The 24,682-nt window shown below is 43.4% G+C and overlaps 1 protein-coding gene across 2 annotated transcripts; it reads left to right on the top strand.

Moving 5' to 3' along the window:
- The first annotated feature begins 10,318 nt into the window (after window positions 1–10,318).
- Window positions 10,319–24,136, top strand: LOC124009397 (DDB1- and CUL4-associated factor 8-like). Of its 2 annotated transcripts, none has more exons than XM_046321197.1 (13): window positions 10,319–10,380; window positions 11,211–11,281; window positions 11,441–11,530; window positions 11,783–12,414; window positions 12,590–12,730; window positions 12,920–13,014; window positions 13,212–13,322; window positions 13,414–13,544; window positions 13,790–13,897; window positions 14,047–14,177; window positions 14,353–14,472; window positions 14,604–14,720; window positions 21,300–24,136. In XM_046321197.1, exons 1-13 carry the CDS (start codon window positions 10,325–10,327, stop codon window positions 21,405–21,407), a joined length of 1,911 nt encoding a protein of 636 aa, XP_046177153.1. In that variant the 5' UTR covers window positions 10,319–10,324; the 3' UTR covers window positions 21,408–24,136. The 2 variants fall into 2 exon arrangements, with proteins under 2 accessions (XP_046177153.1, XP_046177154.1); XM_046321198.1 differs by having other exon boundaries at window positions 10,324–10,587.
- The last annotated feature ends 546 nt before the right edge of the window (window positions 24,137–24,682 follow it).

The raw sequence follows: 24,682 nt of genomic DNA, 5'->3' as shown, positions 1-24,682 counted from the left end.
GGCAAGGGTAATTTAAGTGTAGGAAAGAATGAAACAACGTCTGTGCCATCAATAAGTACAGATCGTAGTAAAAATCCCCTCGCACAGTCCCCGCAACCAGACAATGTACTCATGGCTTCTGGGAGGAAATCCTGTAGGAATGCTCAACCGTTGTCGCTCAGTCAGCCGATAGAAACTTTCAACCGGTTCTCCCCATTAAGCAACAAGTCGGAGTCATGAGCCTTCTCTGGTCTCTCCTCCACCCGTTACGGGGTCTGAGACGCTGAAGCCTCCAACCATTAGCTCTGACAAATTGAACACCCTAGTCATTGGCGACTCCATTACCCATAGGATTAGATTTAAAAATCATCTTCCAGCGACCACACACTGTTTACCAGGGGGCAGGGCTACCGACGTGAAGGCTAATCTGAAGATGGTGCTGGCTAAGGCTAAACCTGGCGAGTGTAGATGGTATAGGGATATTGTTATCCACGTCGGCACCAACGATGTTGGATGAAACAGTCAGAGGTCACCAAGCGCAACATAGCTTCAGTGTATAAATCGTCTAGAAAGATGTGTCGCATCGAGTAATTGTCTCTGGCCCCCTCCCAGTTAGGGGGAGTGATGAGCTCTACAGCAGTCTCACAACCCAATCGCTGGTTGAAAACTGTTTTCTGCCCCTCCCAAAAGATAGAATTTGTAGATAAGGCCCTCTTTCTGGGACACACCCACAAACAATACCGAGCCTGGCCTGCTGAACGGACTCCATCCTAGCTGGAGGGGTGCTCTCATCTATGAACATAGACAGGGCTCTAACTCCTCTAGCTCCACAATAAGATAGGGTGCAGGCCAGGCAGCAGGCTGTTAGCCACCCTGACAGCTTAGTGTAGTCAGCTCAGCTACCCCCATTGAGACTGTGTCTGTGCCTCGATATAGGTTGGGCAAAATTAAACATGGCGGTGTTCGCTTTAGCAATCTCACTGGAATAAAGAGAGAGGTTGTGATATCTCACATCTCAAAATAGGGCTACTTAATGTTAGATCCCTCACTTCCAAGGAAGTTATAGTCGGTGAACTAATCACTGATCATAATCTTGATGTGATTGGCCTGACTGAAACATGGCTTAAGCCTGATGAATTTACTGTGTTAAATGAGGCCTCTCCTCCAGGTTATACGTGTGATCGTATCCCCTAGGCATCCCGATAGCAAATTTCAATTTACCCCCCAAAAATGACTGCGTTTTCATCTTTTGAGCTTCTAGTCATGAAATTTATACAGCCTACTCAATCACTCTTTATAGCTACTGTTTTACAAGCCTCCGGGGCTATATACAGCGTTCCTCACTGAGTTCCCTGAATTCCTATCGGACCTTGTAGTCATGGCAGATAATATTCACATTTTTGGTGACTTTAATATTCACATGGAAAAGTCCACAGACCCACTCCAAAAGGCTTTCGGAGCCATCATCGACTCAGTGGGTTTTGTCCAACATGTCTCCAGACCGACTCACTGCCACAGTCATACTCTGGACCTAGTTTTGTCCGTGGAATAAATATTGTGGATCTTAATGTTTTTCATCATAATCCTGGATTATCGGACCACCATTTAATTACATTTGCAATCGCAACAAATAATCTGCTCAGACCCCAAACCAAAGATCATCAAAAGCCGTGCTATAAATTCTCGGACAACACAAAGATTCCTAGATGCCCTTCCAGACTCCGTCCACCTACCCAAGGATATCAGAATACAACAATCGGTTAACCACCTAACTGAGGAACTTAATGTAACCTTGCATAATAACATAGATGCAGTTGCACCATTAAAAACAAAAAACATTTGCCATAAGAAACTAGCTCCCTGGTATATAGAAAATACCCGAGCCCTAAAGCAAGCTTCCAGAAAATTGGAACGGAAATGGTGCTTCACCAAACTAGAAGTCTTCCGACTGGCTTGGAAAGACAGTACGGTGCAGTATCGAAGAGCACTCACTGCTGCTCGATCATCCTATTTTTTAAAATTAATTGAGGAGAATAAGAACACCCCCCCAAATTTGATACTGTCGCAAAGCTAACTAAAAAACAGCATTCCCCAAGAGAGGATGGCTTTCACTTCAGCAGTGATAAACTTATTTGACGAAAATATCACGATCATTAGATAGCAAATGACGGACTCCGCTTTAAAGCTCAGTTGTCCTGAGTCTACACAACACTGCCAGGACCTAGGATCAAGGGAGAAACTCAAGTTTTTTAATACTATATCTCTTGACACATTGATGAAAATAGTCTTGGTGTCTTAACCTTCAGGTTGCATACCGGACCCTATTCCAACTAAACTACCGAAAGAGCTGCTTCCTGTGCTTGGCCCTCCTATTTTGAACATAATAAATGGCTCCCTATCTACCAGATGTGTACCAAACTCACTAAAAGTGGCAGTAATAAAGCCTCTCTTGAAAAAAAAAACCTTGACCCAGAAAATATAAAAGACTATCAGCCTATATCGAATCTCCCATTCCTCTCAACAATGTTAGAAAAAGCTGTTGTGCAGCAACTCACTGCCTTTCTGAAGACAAACAATGTATACGAAATGCTTCAGTCTGGTTTTAGACCCCATCATAGCACTGAGACTGCACTTGTGAAAGTGATATATTACCTTTTAATCTGCATCTGTCCTCGTGCTCCTAGACCTTAGTACTGATTTTGACACGATCGATCTCCACATTCTTTTGGAGAGATTGGAAACCCAAATTGGTCTACACGGACAAGTTCTGGCCTGGTTTAGATCTTATCTGTCGGAAAGATATCCGTTTGTCTCTGTGGATGGTTTGTCTTCTGACAAATCAACTTTAAATTTCGGTGTTCCTCAAGGTTCAATTTAAAGACCACTATTGTTTTCACTATATATTTTACCTCTTGGTGATGTCATTCGGACATTCGAAAATTCAAACTTTCACTGCTATGCAGACGATACACAGCTGTACATTTCGATGAAACATGGTGAAGCCCCAAAATTGCCCTCCCTGGAAGCCTGTGTTTCAGACATAAGGAAGTGGATGGCGTCAAATGTTTTATTTTTAAACTTGAACAAAACAGAGATGCTAGTTCTAGGTCCCAATAAACTAAGAGATCTTCTGTTGGATCTGACAATTAATCTTGATGGTTGTACAGTCGTCTCAAATAAAACTGCGGCGTTACTCTGGACCCTGATTTCTCTTTTGGACGAACATATCAAGAATATTTCAAGGACAGCTTTTTTCCTTCTTCGTGACATTGCAAAAATCAGAAAATTTCTGTCCAAAAAACAGAAAAATGCTTTTGTCACTTCTAGATTAGACTACTGCAATGCTCTACGCTCCGGCTACCCGGATAAAGCACTAAATAAACTTCCGTTATTGCTAAACTTGGCTGATAGAATCTTGACTAGAACCAAAGAATGTGATCATATTACTCCAGTGCTAGCCTCTCTATACTGGCTTCCTGTTAAGGCTCGGGCTGATTTCAAGGTTTTACTACTAACCTACAAAGCATTACATGGGTTTTCTCCTACCCATCTTTCTGATTTGATCCTGCTGTACATACCTACACATACGCCACGGTCACAAGACGCAGGCCTCCTTATTGTCCCTAGAATTTCTAAGCAAACAGCTGGAGGCAGGGCTTTCTCCTATAGAGCTCCATTTTTATGGAATGGTCTGCCTATCCATGTGAGAGACGCAGACTCTGTCTCAACCTTTAAGTCTTTATTGCAGACTCATTTCTTCAGTAGGTCCAATGATTGAGTGTAGTCTGGCCTAGGGATGTGAACGGAAAGGCACTGGAGCAACGAACCGCCCTTGCTCTCTCTGCCTGGCTGGTTCCCCTCTCTCCACTGGGATTATCTGCCTCTAACCCTATTACAGGGGCTGAGTCACTGGCTTACTGGTGCTCTTCCATGCCGTCCTTAGGAGGGGTGTGTCACTTGAGTGGGTTGAGTCACTGACGTGACCTTCCTGTCCAGGTTGGTGCCCACCTCGAGTTCTTGCCATGGGGGAGATCTTTGTGGGCCTTGTCTCAGGGTAGTAGGTTGGTGGTTGAAGATATCCCTCTAGGGGAGTGGGGGCTGTGCTTTGGCAAAGTGGGTGGGGTTATATCCTGCCTGTTTGGACAGGGCCACAGTGTCTCCCGAACCCTCCTGTCTCAGCCTCCAGTATTTATGCTGCAATAGTTTGTGTCGGGTGGCTAGGATCAGTCTGTTATATCTGGAGTATTTCTCCCGTCTTATCCGGTGTCCTGTGTGAATTGAAGTATGCTCCCTCTAATTCTCTCTCTTTTTCTCTTTCCCCTGCGCAATACACACAATTCTTATCCCGCACGAACTAAAGCAGGCAACAGGTACCCTATATACACACAGAAATAAACAAATTAAACGAAATAAACAAATAAACAAAATTCTGAATGCACTCTATATGAATGTGAATAGTGTGCATGGAAAGTATATTAATAGAAAAGGTGTATGCAGCATTAGCTACATAGGATGAGCCATGACTAGAATACAGTATATGAAGTGGTAAAGCAGTATTTAAATGTTATTGAAGTTACCAGTGTTCAATGAAGAGCTCCAAAAGTATTGGGACAATGACACATGTTTTGTTGTTTACATATACGTGAATTGGTCTCAATACTTTTTGTCCCATAAAATGGGGGGGGGGACTATGTACGCAAAGTGCTGTAATTCATAAATGGTTCACCCAATATGGATGGAAACATCCTCAAATTAAAGCTGACAGTCTGCACTTTAACCCCATAGTCATTGTATAATTTAAAATCCAAAGTGCCGGAGTACAGAGCCGAAACAACAAAAACTGTGTCACTGTCCCAATGCTTTTATAGCTCACTAAACAGTTTAAGTCAAAAGTTTACATACACTTAGGTTGCAGTCATTAAAACTCGAGGTGGAGGTGTACTTGTGGATGTATTTCAAGGCCAACCTTCAAACTGAGTGCCTCTTCGCTTGACATCATGGGAAAATTAAAAGAAATCAGCCAAGACCTCCACCAGTCTGGTTCACTCTTGGGAGCAATTTCCAAATGCCTGAAGGTACCACGTTCATCTGTACAAACTATAGTATGCAACTATAAATATGGGACCACGCAGCCGTCATACCGCTCAGGAAAGAGACGTGTTCTGTCTCTCAGGGATGAACATACTTTGGTGCGAAAAGTGCAAATCAATCCCAGAACAACAGCAAAGGACCTTGTGAAGATGCTGGAGCAAACCGGTGCAAAAGTATCTTTATACACAGTAAAACGAGTCCTATGTCGACATAAGCTGCAAGGCCGCTCAGCAAGGAAGAAGCCACTGGTCCAAAACCACCATAAAAAAGCCAGACTACAGTTTGCAACTACACATGGGGACAAAGGTTGTATTTTTTGGAGAAATGTCCTCTGGTCTGTTGGAACAAAAACAGAACTGTTTGACCATAATGACCATTGTTATGTTTGAAGGAAAAAGGGGGAGGCCTGCAAGTCAAAAAACACCATCACAACCGTGAAGCATGGGGGTAGCAGCATCATGTTGTTGGGGTGCTTTGCTGCAGGATGGACTGGTGCACTTCACAAAATAGATGGCATCATGAGGGAGGAAAATAATGTGGATATATTGAAGCAACATCTCAAGACATCAGTCAGGAAGTTAAAAGCTTGATCGCAAATGGGTCTTCCAAATGCACAATAACCCCAAGCATACTTCCAAAGTTGTGGCAAAATACCTGAAGGACAACAAAGTCAAGGTATTGGAGTGGCCATCACAAAGCCCTGACCTCAATCCCATAGAACATTTGTGGGCAGAACTGAAAAAGTGTGTGCGAGCAAGGACGCCTACAAACCTGACTCAGTTACACCAGCTCTGTCAGGAGTAATGGGCCAAAATTTACCCAACTTATTGTGAGAAGCTACCTGAAACGTTTGACCCAAGTTAAACAATTGAAAGGCAATGCTACCAAATACTAGTTGAGTGTATGTAAACTTCTGACCCACTGGGAATGTGTAAAATCTGAAAAAAATAAAATCTGAAAAAAATAATATTCTCTGCTATTATTCTGACATTTCACATTCTTAAAATAAAGTGGTGATCATAACTGACCTAAGATGGATTTTTTTACAGGGATTTAATGTCAGGAGTTGTGAAAAACAGAGTTTAAATGTATTTGGCTAAGGTGTATGTAAACTTCCGACTTCAACTCTACATAGGGCAGCAATCTATTTTTTTATTTTTTATTACATTTTATTTCACCTTTATTTAACCAGGTAGACTAGTTGAGAACAAGTTCTCATTTACAACTGCGACCTAGCCAAGATAAAGCACAGCAGATTGACACATACAACAACACAGAGATACACATGGAATAAACAAACATACAGTCAATAATACAGTAGGAAAAAAGGTGTATACACAGTGTGTGCAAATGAGGTAAGATAAGGGAGTAAAGTTAATGAATAGGCCATGGTGGTAAAGTAATTACAATATAGCAATTAAACACTGGAATGGTAGATGTGCAGAAGATGACTGTGCAAGTGGAGATACTGGGGTGCAAAGGAGCAAGATAAATAAATAAATACAGTATGAGATGAGATAGTTGGATGGGCTGTCTACAGATGGGCTACGTACAGGTGCAGTGATAGTGAGGGAGATATGAGTCTCCAGCTTCAGTGATTTTTGTAGTTCGTTCCAGTGATTGGCAGCAGAGAGGCGGGGCTTTACCTAGCAGAGACTTGTAGATGACCTGGAGCCAGTGGGTTTGGCTACGAGTATGAAGCGAGGGCCAGCCAACGAGAGCATACAGGTCGCAGTGGTGGGTAGTATATGGGGCTTTGGTGACAAAACGGATGGCACCATGATAAACTGCATCCAATTTGTTGAGTAGAGTGTTGGAGGCTATTTTATAAATGACATCGCCGAAGTCAAGGATCGGTAGGATGGTCAGTTTTACGAGGGTATGTTTGGCTGCATGAGTGAAGGAGGCTTTGTTGCGAAATAGGATGCCGATTCTAGATTTAATTTTGGATTGGAGATGCTTAATGTGAGTCTGGAAGGAGAGCTTACAGTCTAACTAGACACCTGAGGAGTGGCTTCCATCTGGCCACTCTACCATAAAGGCCTGATTAGTGGAGTGCTGCAGAGATGGTTGTCTTCTGGAAGGTTCTCTTGTCTCTACAGAGGAACTCTAGAGCTCCAGAGCTCTGACCATGTATAGACAAGAGCAGCTTATGGACAGAACTGCATATGTTTTAAAAGTCACACATAGCCGTATCAGTACAGACACACAAAATACAGTATCTAGGTCAGATAGGGGAGAGGGGTTGTGCCATGAGGTGTTGCTTTATCTGTGTTTTGAAACCAGGTTTGCTGTTCACTTGAGTAATCTGAGATGGAACGGAGTTCCATGCAATCATGGCTCTGTATAATTCAGTACATTTTCTTGAATTTTCTCTGGATTTGCAGACTGGGAAAAGGGCCCTGGTGGCATGTCTAGAAGGGTAAGTCTGTATATCAGAGTTGTGTGTAAATTGACTATGCAAACCATTTGGAAATTTCAACATATTCATGTTTCTTATCAAAAGAAGTGCAGCCAGTCTCTCCTCTACCTTTTGCCAAGAGAGACTGGCATGCATAGTATTGATATTAGCCCTCTGATTACACTGAAGAGCAAGATATGCCTATCTCCACCTTTTACATAGATGCTAACAGGGTGAATAGGCCGTGGCTCGAGGGGCTGAGGTCCTTGATGATTTTCTTAGACTTTCTGTGACACCAGGTACTGTAGATGTTCTGGAGGGCATGTAGTGTGCGCCCGATGATGTGTTATGCTGACCACACCACCCTCTGGAGATCCCTGTGGTTGCGGGTATTGCAGTTGCCATACCAGGTGCTGATACAGCCTGACAGAATACATCTGTAGAAGTTTGTGAGGCCACATTTCTTCAACCTCCTGAAGTTGTCAGTGTGAAGGGACCATTTCAGGTCGAGGAACTTGAAACTTCTGACCATCTCCACTGCGGCCCCATCGATTTGGATGGGGGCATGCTCTCTCTGCTGTCTCCTGTAGTCCACGATCAGCTCCTTTGTTTTGTTGACGTTGATGGAGAAGTTATTTTCCTGGCATCGCTCAGCCAGGGCTCGCATCTCCTCCCTCTCGTCGTTGTTGGTAATTAGGCATACCAATGTTGAGTCTTCAGCAAACTTGACGATGGAGCTGGAGACGTGCGTGGCCACGCAGTCATGGGTGAACAGGGAGTACAGTAGGGCGCTAAGCAGGCACCCCTGTGGGGCCCCTGTGTTGAGGATCAGCGTGGCGGAGGTGTTGTTGCCTACCTTCATACCCTGGGGTTGGTCCGTCAGGTAGTCTAGGACCCAGTAGCTCAGGGAGGGGTTCCGACCCAGAGCCCTGAGCTTAATGATGAGCTGGAGGGCACTATGATGTTGAATGCTATTCTTACATAGGTACCCCCCAGTGGAGTGGGGGCTGTGCTTTGGCAAAGTGGGTGGGGTTATATCCTTCCTGTTCGGCCCTGTCCGGGGGTGTCCTCGGATGGGGCCACAGTGTCTCCTGACCCCTCCTGTCTCAGCCTCCAGTATTTATGCTGCAGTAGTTTATGTGTCGGGGGTCAGTTTGTTATATTTGGAGTACTTCTCCTATTTGGTGTCCTGTGTAAATTTAAGTGTGCTCTCTCTAATTCTCTCTTTCTCTCTTTCTTTCTCTCTCTCGGAGGACCTGAGCCCTAGGACCATGCCTCAGGAATACCTGACATGATGACTCCTTGCTGTCCCCAGTCCACCTGGCCGTGCTGCTGCTCCAGTTTCAACTGTTCTGCCTTATTATTATTGGACCATGCTGGTCATTTATGAACATTTGAACATCTTGGCCATGTTCTGTTATAATCTCCACCCGGCACAGCCAGAAGAGGACTGGCCACCCCACATAGCCTGGTTCCTCTCTAGGTTTCGTCCAAGGTTTTGGCTTTTCTAGGGAGTTTTTCCTAGCCACCGTGCTTCTACACCTGCATTGCTTGCTGTTTGGGGTTTTAGGCTGGGTTTCTGTACAGCACTTTGAGATATCAGCTGATGTACGAAGGGCTATATAGATACATTTGATTTGATTTGATCCACCACTCTCATTGAGCGGATTTAATTAAGCTGACTCGGGTTATACAAGGCTATGGCCTCATGTGAACGGGCGAAGCTGGTGAGGAAGGTTCGCCCTGCACAAATCTAACAGCAATCTGTGCAGCTCTGTCATGTTGTCAACAAGGTAGCATGATGCATCATTCAGAAATGTACAACATCTATTTTCTATAAAATCCTAACCTTTTCCTAACCTCAACCTAATTATCCTATCCTGCAAAGTTAATTATCCTAACCTGCTGTGTTAGTTCTTCTAACATGCTATGTAGAATCATTTCAGACACAACCGTAGATGCCATTAGTTACCGAGAAACCATCAGTGTCACCACACATGTTCCAGAATGCAATCACTTCACCCGATGCAAACTAATCGAATAACCTCAATCTTCTCCGCCGCCTTAGACTGTTAATTTAAAGGTTGGTGGTTTGAAATCACCCAGGCCCGAAAGCTTTTCAGAGTTATTAAATTGTAATAATAAATTACATAACAATTGATAGGGTATAATTGGTATGTTGATCAATCAATCATGCGTAATACGATGCCATTTTGAGTGTCCTACAGGTGGGAAACAATTTTCACCTAACTTCACTTTTTTACATTGTAATGGGAATTTTAATGTTTGTTGCTTTTCTTATAACTAATTTCTGTGTTCTATTCATGTGCTGTTCTATAAACCAATTTCTATGTTCATGCAAGTGGCTGACTGAATGAATCCTCCCTATCAGTAGCTGCAATTTGGCAGTACGCCCAGACCTTGTTTTGAGAACGAAAGATATCTCAGTTTCAAGGTCTCAGCTGAGAGAGAAGAAGCCTCTTGAGCTATTGGTCTGCCACATGTTATGAACCTGTATTGGTTGGTCACATGAATTAAACCAAATGATAATGCTTAATTAATTATGCTAAATCATGCAAATATAGCTTGTCTGTTATAGCCGTGTATGAGGCAACTGCTGGGACTGCCCAGGGAGAGCTCCTGATTGACATGTGTACTATGGTGCATTGAGTTGGTTGGGACCTCTCCAGCGCGCTGACAAATAAACAATGATTCATTTCAGATTGACTTTGAGTGTCCCTGTGTAAGAATTTCCACAACAACATATTCACAATATTTACATTAGATGACACGGTACATTATTTATATACAGACCCACATTTCCGGAGAAAGAAATCCTTCGCCGGAAAAGGAATGACCGAAAAACAGAAGCTGAACGGTCAAAACATAAACAGAGCTAGCACACACTCGTGAGCGCACATAGTCTTTAATTTGACTGTTTCTTTTGACACGCATTCTTCATGTCGTGTGTTTTTACTCCAAGATTTTCTATAGCTATAGCTAGCTAAGTAACGTTAGTATAGTAGGTTGTAGACAGTAAATCTGCGCAGAAGATTAGAACAAACGACGTACTGTAGCTAGCTACGCTCGTTGGGCCTACGACTTGTAGTTAAGAGGTAACATCTTTAGCTAGCATGCCAGCCATTGCTGTTTACTTCTTTTAACTGGCGTGAAATTGGTCAAACTCCTGAACAAAGTTTAACTAAATGTACCAAAATGTGTACATTTGCTAATCCAATCAACTAACAGAATAAGTAGTTAACATTATCTCTACAGCAGAATGGACATGGAGGCCAGTCAGCTGTTTTGACTTTTGTTAAATGTCAGTGTTGCTGCAGCAGCTAGCTAAGATTAGTTGGACAGCTAACGTTAGCTAGCTAACTTGCTTCCAATTCCAAACTACAGGCTGCAAGTCCTATGTTAGCTAACTAGAGACTGGCAGCTAGTGTCATGTGTTAGTGTGCACTCGATTTAATTTAGTTGCTGATATGTTAGCTAACTAGGTTGGCTAGTTTGCAAGATTTCCAATCATACCGTGACTTGAGAACATAATTCGTTCATCAGTCACAACTAGCTGACTTGTTGAGTGACATGTCATGCTACCTTGCTTTAATGAAGGCCATGTCAGTTGTTTGGACATATTGCAATTACTGGCAATCTATATGTATTATTATTATTAGGAGTTTTCAAAAGCAGCTGGTAGACTAATTCATTTGACCCTGCCTCGGTTTCATTCCAGGCTCTCCTCCTGTCCACACGAAGAGAGAAGCAGGATGGCTGAGGCAGATGGTAAATCCAGTGAGCTTAATGGTGAGGGATCACGTAGGCCTCACTGATCACCCAGGCCTCACTGTTGCCGACTGGGAATACGAACATACACTGTTGTACTACTACTAGTAAGACACACTACCAGAGCCAGCTACGTAAGACTAATGCGAATGTGTGGCCATATCTGTGTGTGTTTGTCAGGTGGGTCTGAGGAGCCAGATCCAGGAGAGGACCAGCGTGGGGAGGGAGATGCTTCCACAGCCACAGAGGAGCAGTCTGACTCTCAAGCAGGTAATCAATCATAGACTCAAACAAGAGGGACAGGCTGGCTCTCAAGCAGTTAATCATAGACTCAAACCAGTGCAGTATAAGAGAACTGTTGCTGTCATAGTCCAACATGTAGCCACAACACACAGGACACCATAACTGTGACATTATACACTCTACAAACAATTTGTTTTACAGTGGATAAGTTTCCTCCCTGCTTCTTGACAGTAGTGCTTTTTTTGTCAATGTGTGACAACTTCCTCATCTTTCCCTCAGCTCCCAAAAAGGCAGAAGACAGAGCTAAGGACAAGCCAATGCCAGATGCAGAGGGTGAGAGGGTGCTTGGCGAGGGAGAGGAGGAGGAAGACACGGACAGCGTGGATGGCAGCGGCCTCTATTCCCTGAACGAGGAAGGGGAGCGAGATGGTGAGGGGGGTAGAAGAGAGCGAGTGAAGGAGAGAGATGCAGGTAAGAGGGCCGCCAGAAAGAGGAACCGCCCGAGCGGTGGCACCGCTCACCACTCCTCCAGCTCTGAAGTGGAGGATGATGAGGAGGAGGAAGAGCAAGAAGAGGAAGACGAGCAGGCCATGGACGTGTGGCTGGGGGCGGAGCTGCGTGATCTTGGCAAGCCATCATGGCGGGCGGTGTCCTCCCTGCGGTTGAGGGAGATTGGCCGGGGCTCGCACCAGTTTGTGAGACGTGTGTGTGGCGCACGGGGGCTGGTCCAGAGGCTGGAGCTACAAGGGCGCCTGGAGAGACACACCGGCTGTGTGAACACCCTGCACTTCAACCCCTCAGGCACACGCCTGGCTTCTGGCAGTGATGACCTACGAGTGGTGGTGTGGGACTGGGCACGTCGTCGGGCTGAGCTGGAGTTTGACAGTGGGCATAAGAGCAATGTCTTTCAGGTGAGGAGGAGAGCACAATCAGGCTAGGTGAGGGTGAGACCGTAGAAAGGAGGGGAACACTTCTGGTGTTGTTGACACCCATTGAGAAACCATGTGAAAAATATGAAAGGAAAGCTAGAAATATGGTTCAGGACCTTTTTGAGAGATGTTGAAATGTACCTTTCTTCCTCCAAAGGCCAAGTTTCTTCCCCACAGTGGAGATTCAACTCTGGCCATGTGTGCCCGGGACGGTCAGATTAGAGTGGCTGAGCTCTCTGCCATGCAACGCTGCAAGAACACCAAGAGAGTGGCTCAGCATAAAGGGGCAGCACACAAGGTATGGTTGTATCGTGTTAATGAGTCTGGCTACTGGTCTTACTGGCCTGACTTTGGCGGCATCTCAAACGACACCCTTTCCTCCATACTGTGGGGAATGGGTTGTCATATAAGATGCGGCCGTTCTAAGCCTTTTTTAGCTGAAAGCTGAGTTGATTTAAGTATGTTGTGTTTACTCTGTGTGTGTCAGCTGGCCCTGGAGCCAGACTCTCCCTGCTGTTTTCTGTCGGCTGGAGAGGATGCTGTGGTGTTTGGCATCGACCTTCGCCTCGACCGGCCTGCCAAGTGAGTGACATCACATGTCTGTCTGATATGCAAGTGTTAACGTCATTACTGCAAGATCGCCTGGATGTTACTGTACTAAGGCCATTTGTTTTTCCTGATCATGTGACCAGTCTGGGATAAACTTAAGTCCCAATGTAGAACATAACAGCCTTTTAACCCTTTTCTACTATTTGTTTCCTCTTTTCCTTTTCTCTCAGTAAGCTGGTGGTGGTGAAGGAGGGGGATAAGAAAGTGGGGTTGTATACCATCTTTGTGAATCCTGTCAACACACATCACTTTGCTGTGGGAGGGAGAGATCAGTATGTCAGGTTAGACTCAAATCCCTCTTGTGTCCGTAAAGCAAAAGAAGTGCATTGTCTTGGATTGTCTCTTACCTCTCCTCACCTTCTATCTTTGTAGGATCTATGATCAGAGGAAGATAAATGAGAATGTTAATAATGGCGTACTGAAGAAGTTCTGTCCATCTCACCTGGTGTCCAGCGAGTCCAAAACTAACATTACCTGCTTACTGTACAGTCACGATGGAACAGGTAAAACACAAGGACTCAAGCACACTTTTATTCGAAGTCGGAGTTCCTCTGGCTCTTGCTGTTATGACTGTCCTCATGTTTGTCCTCCCCATCAGTGACCAGGGATAGAAATGCCATGAATAGAGCAGAGGTGATTCCTTATTCTATATATGAGAGGAATGCTTTGTTCTACATAGGCTATTTCTATCTCTATGTTCAAAATTTGTGTCCAGCTGAATGCGTCCCATGTCTGTCAATCTCTTCAGAGCTCCTGACTAGTTACAATGATGAGGACATCTACTTGTTTGACTCCAGCCACAGTGATGGTGCAGATTATTGCAGGCGATACAAGGGCCATCGCAACAACGCTACAGGTACTGAGTTAAAAGGGGAATGAATGATTATGAACTAGTCAATTATAAGTAACACGAACACTGGTGTTTTACCATGCTATAACTGTGACTTCCAGTATAATACTCTCTCGCTGTCTCTTTCCCTCCCCCTGTATTTTTCCATCTCACAGTGAAGGGTGTTAACTTCTATGGTCCTAGCAGTGAGTTTGTGATCAGTGGCAGCGATTGTGGACACATCTACCTGTGGGACAAGGTCTCAGCTCGCATAGTCCAGTTCATGGAGGGAGACAAAGGAGGAGTGGTGAGAGGGAGAGATGGTGTGTGGGTGGGAAGATGTATGATGGCCAAAGGAAATGGCTTGATAATGGGCAGGTGCAAGTAAAACCCTTAAATGAAATTGAACACTATCCGTTTCACAGTTTTATGCTCACCAACTAATCGGTCTGTCCTTTGACTCTCTCAACTTCTTCTCCAAGGTGAACTGCCTAGAGCCCCACCCTCACCTTCCAGGTCTGGCCACCAGTGGTCTGGATCATGATGTTAAACTTTGGGCCCCCACTGCCGAGAACCCCACAGGGCTCAAGGGCCTCAAAGACGTACGGTGGTTCATACCATTGATTCCACACACACAAACCTCAACATATCCCAAACATCCCACGGCATATAGGCTTGGATTCTGCATACCAAAGCTGTGAGTTTTGATGTGACTGGTGTTGTGGTCGTTCAGGTGATGAAGAAGAACAAGCGTGAGCGTGACGAGGACACTGTTCGACATGGAGATCAGTATGACACCCAGCTCCTGTGGTTCCTCATGAGACACATGAGAAACAGACGGTCCCAGAGGGTGAGTGGAACACACCATAACACTGTAAGGGGTGTGTATGCTATAGCCAGACCGATATGTGATTTTTTGGGATCCGATTTTAGTGGAAATATTTACCGATAACTGATATCTATTTTTATTAATATCACTGGATAGCACCAAAAATATGATTTTATTTTTGAATGAAAAACTGTTACTCGTGAAAGGAGGATGAACTGCACTGATTCCAGCTAAAAATGAGCCTCTGAAGACTGCCTCATGCTATCCAGCTGGAAAACAAAATACCCATACATTGACAATGTGTACTATCTAGCTTCAGTATGTGTTAATCGATTGTAGGGCTGTAGCTACTGAATTCTGTTGTCACTTGAAAGGAAAAGCATAAATCAAGCGCTATTTTGAACCTGCTATGTTTTTGTAGTGTCTCTGAAAACATTTGAATGACAGAGCTTGCGAAATACCCTTCTCAAAGAGCAAATATAACACCAGATTTCACAGGCTTCACTAAAGGGCTGTAACGTTAACACTACTACAGAATTGAACATTCTTAGCTCGGCACTTGCTTTACATTTGGGCATAGCATCCATTGTTTGTCACGGCGCCAACACCCTACTATTACATATAACCGTATATGGCCAGTGCTAATTTTGGTTAGTTTGAGCTGACAAGCTTCTATCTTCTCAGCACTGACTAGAAGCAGTAACAGGCAGTTCACAATTGTTCACTCTCTCTGACTGGTGTAGTTTCGTTGGCTGATAGTGTCCTGTCTTGCTGTAGCGCTCCAAGGCATGATAGCTATGAAATGATTAACAGGGTACCGCTTGCTATAAGGCAACAAAAAAACTACAAAAATATATGCAGTTTAACTGTAGTCATTATGAAGGCTAAAAATGACACAGCAATGCATTTCTGGAGATAGTAGATATTTTATAAAACTACAATTTATTTAGAAATAATCCGGGTAAAGCAATGAATGGAAAAATTGATGTAGCAAAATAATATATTAATGTGATAGGCTACAGAATCCTTCACCTACATGGAATGATGATTAGAGGGCCTAAGATCAAACAAGCAATTATTCTTATTCTTCATATTTCAGAATGAAACAAGGCAGGGATTACAGAAGGAATATAGACAGTAATAATAAAAGTAACATACAGGTTACATGTTGAAGTTTAAATCAGGGAAAGAGGTGAGCTGGATACTCTTAGGTATTTCCTGTCTGTAACCGGCAGTCTAAAGGGACCTCTCCATGCTGTAGAGTCCAAAACAAAGGAGTCAGAAGTCCAGTATCTCAAAGTCCCTGCAGGGGGTAGTACTTGAATGATTCTGTAGTTCAGAAATGACAATAACCATATAGCTGGTTTACGGTCTGAACAAAAGGAGTGGTATTCACATATTCTGTTTATAGTCCTGGACAGGAAGAGGTGAGGTGTCTCGTCAGCAGTGCTGTGATTGGCTCAGGTGAGGGAATAATTCCTGGGACCGGGTCAGCCCCCATTCACCGATTGCATTGTTTTGTGACTTATGGCAGGGCCTGAGTTAATTAATTTTCTACATAAATGGAGGGGACTTTGTACACTCGTAACGTCTTCCACTGCCTTTGTGAAGACTGTGATTCCACAGATACCAAACGGTGTACTTTTCCGTGGACGAATGAGGGTAATACCTTATAATTGTCAGAAAAGCATGTCGCACACATTGTAAAATTCAGTCTTATTACACATGCATCTCAACACTTAACCATGTCATTTTCAGTCCGTTTACATTGTTTCATTGAGGAAATAAGAGTTTGTCACTGGGTGCTCTCCATTCTTCTCAATAGAAAAGTAGTTTGGCTGAGTCTTATTCTTCAGTGTTCATTGGGACCCTGCTGGGTCTCTGTCTCCAACAGGCCGTCTCAGTACCATTCGATTAAACTTACCACACGTGACCTGATAGGAACTTTGGTGTAGACTAGAGGTGTGAGATGGGCAAAAGAGGGGAAGGTTGATTCCTGCAGGGAGCTTGTTATGAGTGCTCCCCTCCTTTGTTCTCTGGCCAGTGATGAGGCCCCTGTGTATTCTCGTTGGCGTGGATGTTAATTCGACGCTCTTCTACATCGTCCTCTGTTGACCATCCTTTGAGGGCTGGACTGTTGAAGCTGATGGACAAATGGATCAGAGCATCAACAGCATTTGACATCAAATCAAATGTATTTATATAGCCCTTCGTACATCAGCTGATATCTCAAAGTGCTGTACAGAAACCCAGCCTAAAACCCCAAACAGCAAGCAATGCAGGTGTAGAAGCACGGTGGCTAGGAAAAACTCCCTAGAAAGGCCAAAACCTAGGAAGAAATCTAGAGAGGAACCAGGCTATGTGGGGTGGCCAGTCCTCTTCTGGCTGTGCCGGGTGGAGATTATAACAGAACATGGCCAAGATGTTCAAATGTTCATAAATGACCAGCATGGTCGAATAATAGTAAGGCAGAACAGTTGAAACTGGAGCAGCAGCATGGCCAGGTGGACTGGGGACAGCAAGGAGTCATCATGTCAGGTAGTCCTGGGGCATGGTCCTAGGGCTCAGGTCCTCCGAGAGAGAGAAAGAAAGAGATGAGAGAATTAGAGAACGCACACTTAGATTCACACAGGACACCGAATAGGACAGGAGAAGTACTCCAGATATAACAAACTGACCCTAGCCCCCCGACACAAACTACTGCAGCATAAATACTGGAGGCTGAGACAGAAGGGGTCAGGAGACACTGTGGCCCCATCCGAGGACACCCCCGGACAGGGCCAAACAGGAAGGATATAACCCCACCCACTTTGCCAAAGCACAGCCAACTTACCACCAACTTACCTTCCTGAGACCAGGCTGAGTATAGCCCACAAAGATCTCCAACCCAGACAGGATGACCACAACAGTGAATCAACCCACTCAGGTGACGCACCCCCTCCGGGGACGGCATGAGAGAGCCCCAGTAAGCCAGTGACTCAGCCCCTGTAATAGGGTTAGAGACAGAGAATCCCAGTGGAAAGTGGAGAACCGGCCAGGCAGAGACAGCAAGGGCGGTTCGTTGCTCCAGAGCCTTTCCGTTCACCTTCCCACTCCTGGGCCAGACTACACTCAATCATATGACCCACTGAAGAGATGAGTCTTCAGTAAAGACATCACCTTTTCTTCTCCCCACATTTGATATGAGCTTGTAAATGTATATTTAATCAAGGTAGAGGAAAGACATGAACCTAGTGAGTGGGTCTTTTAAAATAATTAAATCCTATTCAAGGTAATTATAGTTGATTCTAGGTTGTCATTTATGAGCAACACTAAATGGGTTCTTGGTTGTAAGCTGTGAAGAGGGTAGGGGACTTAAAGAAATAAGGGTGGTTAACCGGTGTATCAGTCTGGCCAAAATCTACATTACTGAGGACAGGTTTAGGCGTGTTGATAAAGATGTTATCAATGAGGGGTTTAGCGGAAAACATTGGAAGCTGTCTGTTCAATGTCTAGAAAGGAAAAGGGCTAATCCCTCACACTTACTAGAAAACCTATCTCTCGCCTCAGAGTTGACATGGATTGGAGTCACTGCATTCTGAATTCCTTCAGTGAATTTACGCACGTTTACCATTTGTACTTGGGAGTTGTCATGGGTCCTAACCAATGATGTGTATAAACTCTGGATGACTGGCAGGGGGCGCTGTATTAAAGCCACAGGGCTGCCACCTTGGCGGCACTCAATTGTAATAAAAAATGTAAAAAATCATATTTTGGAAGCTATAGAAATGCATTAATGTCTACATTAGTTTTTGACATGTTTGTTCTACTACAGACACCTTAATTAATGCATAAGTTTAAAATATATTATGTGAGCTAAACATAAAAAATAAAACATTTTCCTGAAGGTATTTTCTTTTTAGTACTAATGTTACTGTTCTCACTACAACAACAAAATAAATGCATGTAATTTTGTCCTTTAACATTTTAATTGAAATACTGTAGAATTCCATTCTTTCCCTTGGAGGACTGCTCATACTAGGGAGTGCCAATATGGCCAACCGGCACCTTCAATACAGCATCAGCAATCCAGGGTTTATATACGTCATTGGTCCTACCTCGACAAATTCTGACAGAGGGAACTTTGAGTGCTGAATGCAGGTTGACTACGAGGAACGTACCCTCAAGTTTTACGAAAAAGATTAAAAGATAACACACAACCATGAATTATTTTCTGCCTAACCAATACGATTCTGAGTCTACCTAAAATGCAGTTCACCCCGCTGGAATTCTTTCTGAGTTGCTTTGTAAAGAGGCTGTAACTGGTTGAAATGGGCAGCAAACTATGCAGCTTTTGCCTCTTTAGGGACATCTTGCGTCATCTGGCCAATGGTCTCTTAAGTCGTTCCTGAGAGGTTATACCCCTGCAAGAGTTGCATGTACACATAAAAGAGCTTGTTTGCTCTGGAAAATGCATATACAAAATGATGAATGGTTCTGCATTGGGTGTGTACTGTAAATACAAGGGTTTTATGTGTGCACCAATTATATTGGGTGGCAGTAAGAAATCACTAATTGAGTTCCAGTCAGATGGTTGAAATCAAAAAGGGAAATTAGATCAATGTAAATAACTAAGACTCATATGGAATGCGCAGAGATTAGTGTTCACTTAATGTCTACGCCTACAGACTGGGAAAAGAGTGGGTTATTAATCATATGGGTTAACCCTGGGGCAAATTGGGTGACAAGTGGAGGTTGTGTAGCCTGTAATGCATAGGTTTTGTTCAGTAACCATGTTAATATGCTCCTGAAACAAAAACCGTACGCATAACTTATTAAAGAGCAGGGCACTTTCAGACATAATAGTGTTAGATTTTCACTAATGTAATTGTCAATCTAAATGATGTCTCAAGGTCAAGTTACGCTAGTATGGACAATTGAGGTAGAGCAGTGTCATTTAGTAGCAGAAAACCATTCGCAATACCAGTGGACCTCAAATATTAATTGGGTAAAACAATGTTACACCTAATTCAAAGAGAAGCTGTGACTTTGATAACGTTATCACTTACTACTAGAACATTTTAATTATGACTCAGTCCACTGAAGTCTCTGGGAGGGAGTTTTTCTCTCAATTAGCAAGGGGTCTGAAACATTATCATCAGTAGAATCACACCCCAAGGGAAAACTTTTAAGTAATAGCGTTAGCTTATTCAACACCAAAGCAACCATTTGAATTGTTAAAGCAAGTCAAATCTTATGCAGTTTATACACACAAAAATGATTAAGGGTGACTAACTTCTAGGGTAAAACCTTAACACGTCACAAGAAAAATGTAATGAGCCTACACTCTGGTAGGTGAGTGGCTGAGACTGGGAGGGAGGATGCTCCTCTGCACCACCCACCAGGTCTCTTCCAGTAATCAAACCAGAACATCTCTCTCTCTCCTCTCTTTCTCCAGGAGTATCTACAGGGAATATTGTGTTGAGCATTCTCTGTCTCTCTTTCTCCAGGAGTATCTACCAGGAATATTGTGTTGAGCGTTCTCTTTCTCCAGGAGTATTTACAGGGAATATTGTGTTGAGCATTCTCTGTCTCTCTTTCTCCAGGAGAATCTACAGGGAATATTGTGTTGAGCGTTCTCTTTCTCCAGGAGTATCTACCAGGAATATTGTGTTGAGCGTTCTCTTTCTCCAGGAGTATCTACCAGGAATATTGTGTTGAGCGTTCTCTTTCTCCAGGAGTATCTACCAGGAATATTGTGTTGAGCGTTCTCTTTCTCCAAGAGTATCTACAGGGAATATTGTGTTGAGCGTTCTCTTTCTCCAAGAGTATCTACAGGGAATATTGTGTTGAGCGTTCTCTTTCTCCAGGAGTATCTACCAGGAATATTGTGTTGAGCGTTCTCTTTCTCCAGGAGTATCTACCAGGAATATTGTGTTGAGCGTTCTCTTTCTCCAAGAGTATCTACAGGGAATATTGTGTTGAGCGTTCTCTTTCTCCAAGAGTATCTACAGGGAATATTGTGTTGAGCGTTCTCTTTCTCCAAGAGTATCTACAGGGAATATTGTGTTGAGCGTTCTCTTTCTCCAGGAGTATCTACCAGGAATATTGTGTTGAGCGTTCTCTTTCTCCAGGAGTATCTACCAGGAATATTGTGTTGAGCGTTCTCTTTCTCCAGGAGTATCTACCAGGAATATTGTGTTGAGCGTTCTCTTTCTCCAAGAGTATCTACAGGGAATATTGTGTTGAGCGTTCTCTTTCTCCAAGAGTATCTACAGGGAATATTGTGTTGAGCGTTCTCTTTCTCCAGGAGTATCTACCAGGAATATTGTGTTGAGCGTTCTCTTTCTCCAGGAGTATCTACCAGGAATATTGTGTTGAGCGTTCTCTTTCTCCAAGAGTATCTACAGGGAATATTGTGTTGAGCGTTCTCTTTCTCCAAGAGTATCTACAGGGAATATTGTGTTGAGCGTTCTCTTTCTCCAAGAGTATCTACAGGGAATATTGTGTTGAGCGTTCTCTTTCTCCAAGAGTATCTACAGGGAATATTGTGTTGAGCGTTCTCAGTCTCTCTTTCTCCCGCTTTATTTCTTTCCCTCTTTTTTTTTCTCTATTTCCTAGACACGTCGGGAGGGTGCAGAGGGAGACACTGATGAGTCATGGAGCTCTCCAGATTCCTCTGATGAAGAGGATGGAGGGCCAGACCACGTCCAGTGCATGTCCTCCTGAGCCAAAGAGATATACAAGCCAGCCACACACACACACTGCATTGCCCTGGTATTGATGCATATATGCAGGCACTATTGGCTCACACATGAACACTGAGACCATGAAGTAACAGTAAAAAGGTACACAGACACACGCATACATACATACATACATACATGCATACAAACAACTGAAACAACTGAAAGGGAGTGTGACTAGTATAGACAGACACAAAACCTCACTTCTAATCAGACAGGGAGTGATTGTAGGCAATTGTGTTCATGCACAGTCTGAGGGGAGGGGGCTGATACACTCTCAACCCTGATTTTGTTCTAACCAGTGTTCTAGGGAGGCTGATGAGTGCTCACATCCTTACACAACCAGTAAGACTCATCTACACCCACACTTATGCTCTGCCAAGCCAGAGAACATAAGAACTTCAACATCACACACATCTCACAATCACTTGTCCGTCATCGGCAATGCAGACGTTACCCCCCTCTCTTTCCCCTCTACTTTTCTGTTGGGGGATTTGAAAAAAGGGGTTGATGTACCTTCAGACCTTTTGATCAACCCTAAAATGTGATTCATTCATTTTTTTTTCAAGGGCCAAACCAGAGCCCCTAACAACCTCTCTAGGGTTAGCCTCAGAACATCTGCATGTGGTCAATCAGCTTAGCCTGCAGATGGCTCATACCTGGTGACTGCATCCCTTATACTCTGCTGTGGGTTTTTTTCACTCTCCCTCAGCCCAACGCCTTCCAACCCCCCCCACACCTCCCATCCCACGCTACTGAGTGCACTTTAATCAGGGATGTTTGGGTTTTATAGACAAAGTGTGCGCTGGGGGGGCCAACCATGCATTGTTATGAAACATTGGCTACGTTGGCTCCCCAGAACACCTCAGTAAAGTAAAGGTGCGTTGTAAAATGAGAGAGGTATTTGACTAGTTGTTTAGTTTGGGATATGCACTTAGCAGGAGTGTCTTGAACAGAGCTCCAGCTGAAAGATTCCCTTTCCTTCCATCAACTTAACCCCCTCCCTCCTTCACACTCCTCCTGGACGAGTACCCTGACCTAAGCCTCTACCTCCCTAAAGGCCTTCCCACGCTGTACGTCAAAATCTGTATTTTACCATTATTGCATGTCACACTGTGCGATGTTACCAAATTAAAATCTTGATATCAACCTGGCCAGATTGTACAATTTGCTTCAGTTTTGTCGTCACATTCTGCGATTGGCTATTACAACTTCAGCAGTGTATTTGATCTGTGCATGTGCCAGCACCAGCAGCGCAAGCCTCCCAAGCATATTCTGAGAAAATTAAAGTATGCGTCTTAGAAATAGTTTTTACATACAAACGTATATATGTCTGAATTCAGAATCAAATAGGCTTCCCAAAAGTAACATGGTCGTTGTGGTGGAACTTTTATTTTGATTGGCCGATTTTTAGCATTTATCAAAATCTAATCAAGTAGCCTGGTTTCAGATGTCATGTAAACAATATAATTAGGGAAATCGTTCTTGCAAAGCATGTCAATGTTTAAATCAAACTATTATATTAATCTGACTTAATGTGTGCATAATCAGTGTCGGCCATGTTCTTGTTAGTCGTAACACCAGCCACCCAACACGATAAAGGCCCAACATTTCTGACACTGCTAGAACTTTGTTGAGCCATTGACACTGAACGACCCAAGATGTCCGACAATTGTTTACGACCTAAGAATTTGACCACAATGTGGATAATTTGGCTGTGATGGTAATATCGTGGCATAAGACAGCTGAAATCATAGTCTGTGCGAGCCTTAACCCATCTTTCTCTGAGAGTACACGTTTTTGTGCTGGAGGGCTGCTCAGGAACACCTGAATGGTCTCATTGTGTATATATACAGTACATCCAAAAGGATTCTCACTTTTCTGTTTGAGGAGCCCTGAATATACATACATCCACGGCTCATGCCAGCTAGCAGTCTCTGCCAGAGTTCATACTCCGAAAAGGAGAAGCGGGGGTTTGATCAGTCTTTGGAGATCAAAACATCTGGGTAGCAGTGCTGATCTTGGATCTGTTCATATAATCTTATTCATTAAGATCTGAAACTGATCCTGGATCAGCACTCTTTGAGATGCTTTGTGGATACGGCCCAGATGTAAAGACTGCTGTTTGGCTCTCTTTGAACTTTGTTCCTCAAGCCGTTCCTCAATCTGTATTTGAGGCCATCTGCCCTGTCAGACCTTCCGGGGGGACAGGAGGGAGGATCGATCTGCTTGCCAGTTGTTTTTGTTTGAGAGTGATAAAGTCCATCTTTTTCTCTTTTTGTATGAGATTATAAATGTTTGATGAATTCATGTACATATATTAAAACTGTATAGAAATAATCTTTAGCAATGTTTGACTTAAGAAAATGTCAAAATATGGGATTGATATTGATGCAAAGGTTTATTATATATGAGGACGAAGTACTTTTAAAATGAAGATACAAAGATGGTTTTAGTTTTTCTTCTGTAAATGACATCCCCAATTGTTAAGTATATCGGTAGGATTCAGTTAAACAATGAATCAAGTTTGGTTCCTTCTCATTTTCAATTTACAATTTTCTCTGTCCCGCTCCCTGTTTTTATTTGTTCTTGTATATATATTTAGGCTTTTGATGATTTATCCCACTGCTGCCTAATATTGTGTTCTACCGTTTCAGTTGGAAACATGTATGATTTGTGCAATAAACAGAAGACTGTCCCTTGTTATTTTGACATTGGTTGTTTTTAATTTGTTCAGGCATCAGGCTCTGTTATCCAACAACTGAAGACACTTTTAAAAATATTATTTTAATGTATGATTTTAATGAGTTATATTTTTTCATTCTCCTGTCCTTGTTTATTACTTATTTTGTTTTAAGATGTGAAGCACTGTTACTTCTTTTGAAAAGCACTATATAAATAAAGTTAACTAGGAAGGAACTCAATTATTTAGAGTGAAACAGTATAGAATTTCACACAAAAAAATGCTTACGTTACACATGATTTTATAGTGGCTTTTGCCTAAGCCTGCCCGAGGTATGGGGAACCGAACAAGTATGGATATATGATAGACGACTTGGCTTCCAGTAAGGTTTGTCTGTGTGCTTTAGCCATTTCTTCTAACTACTGTTATTTGTTGAACAGTGGAGGAGTTGCCTGATGCACAAACTGATCTGGCTAGTGGGCTAGAGACTACCCACATACTTGCTCAAACAGAAATCCACACACCCTTCAGCAAACCACTGGCTCTTTCTTGGCAGCAAGATAGACACACAAATG

This window comes from Oncorhynchus gorbuscha, linkage group LG22 (assembly GCF_021184085.1).
Source record: "Oncorhynchus gorbuscha isolate QuinsamMale2020 ecotype Even-year linkage group LG22, OgorEven_v1.0, whole genome shotgun sequence".
Lineage (NCBI taxonomy): Eukaryota > Metazoa > Chordata > Actinopteri > Salmoniformes > Salmonidae > Oncorhynchus > Oncorhynchus gorbuscha.
The sequence above is the reverse complement of the archived record's forward strand: the minus strand, read 5'-3'. Positions and strand labels throughout refer to the sequence as shown.

Bases quoted from the DNA above. Each gene is read 5' to 3' on its own strand.
- LOC124009397 (XM_046321197.1), top strand. From the start codon at position 10,325: ATGACCGAAAAACAGAAGCTGAACGGTCAAAACATAAACAGAGCTAGC. The intron at 13,323-13,413 runs GTTAGACTCAAA...CTATCTTTGTAG, and splicing joins GGGAGAGATCAGTATGTCAG to GATCTATGATCAGAGGAAGA. The intron at 13,545-13,789 runs GTAAAACACAAG...CAATCTCTTCAG, and splicing joins GTACAGTCACGATGGAACAG to AGCTCCTGACTAGTTACAAT.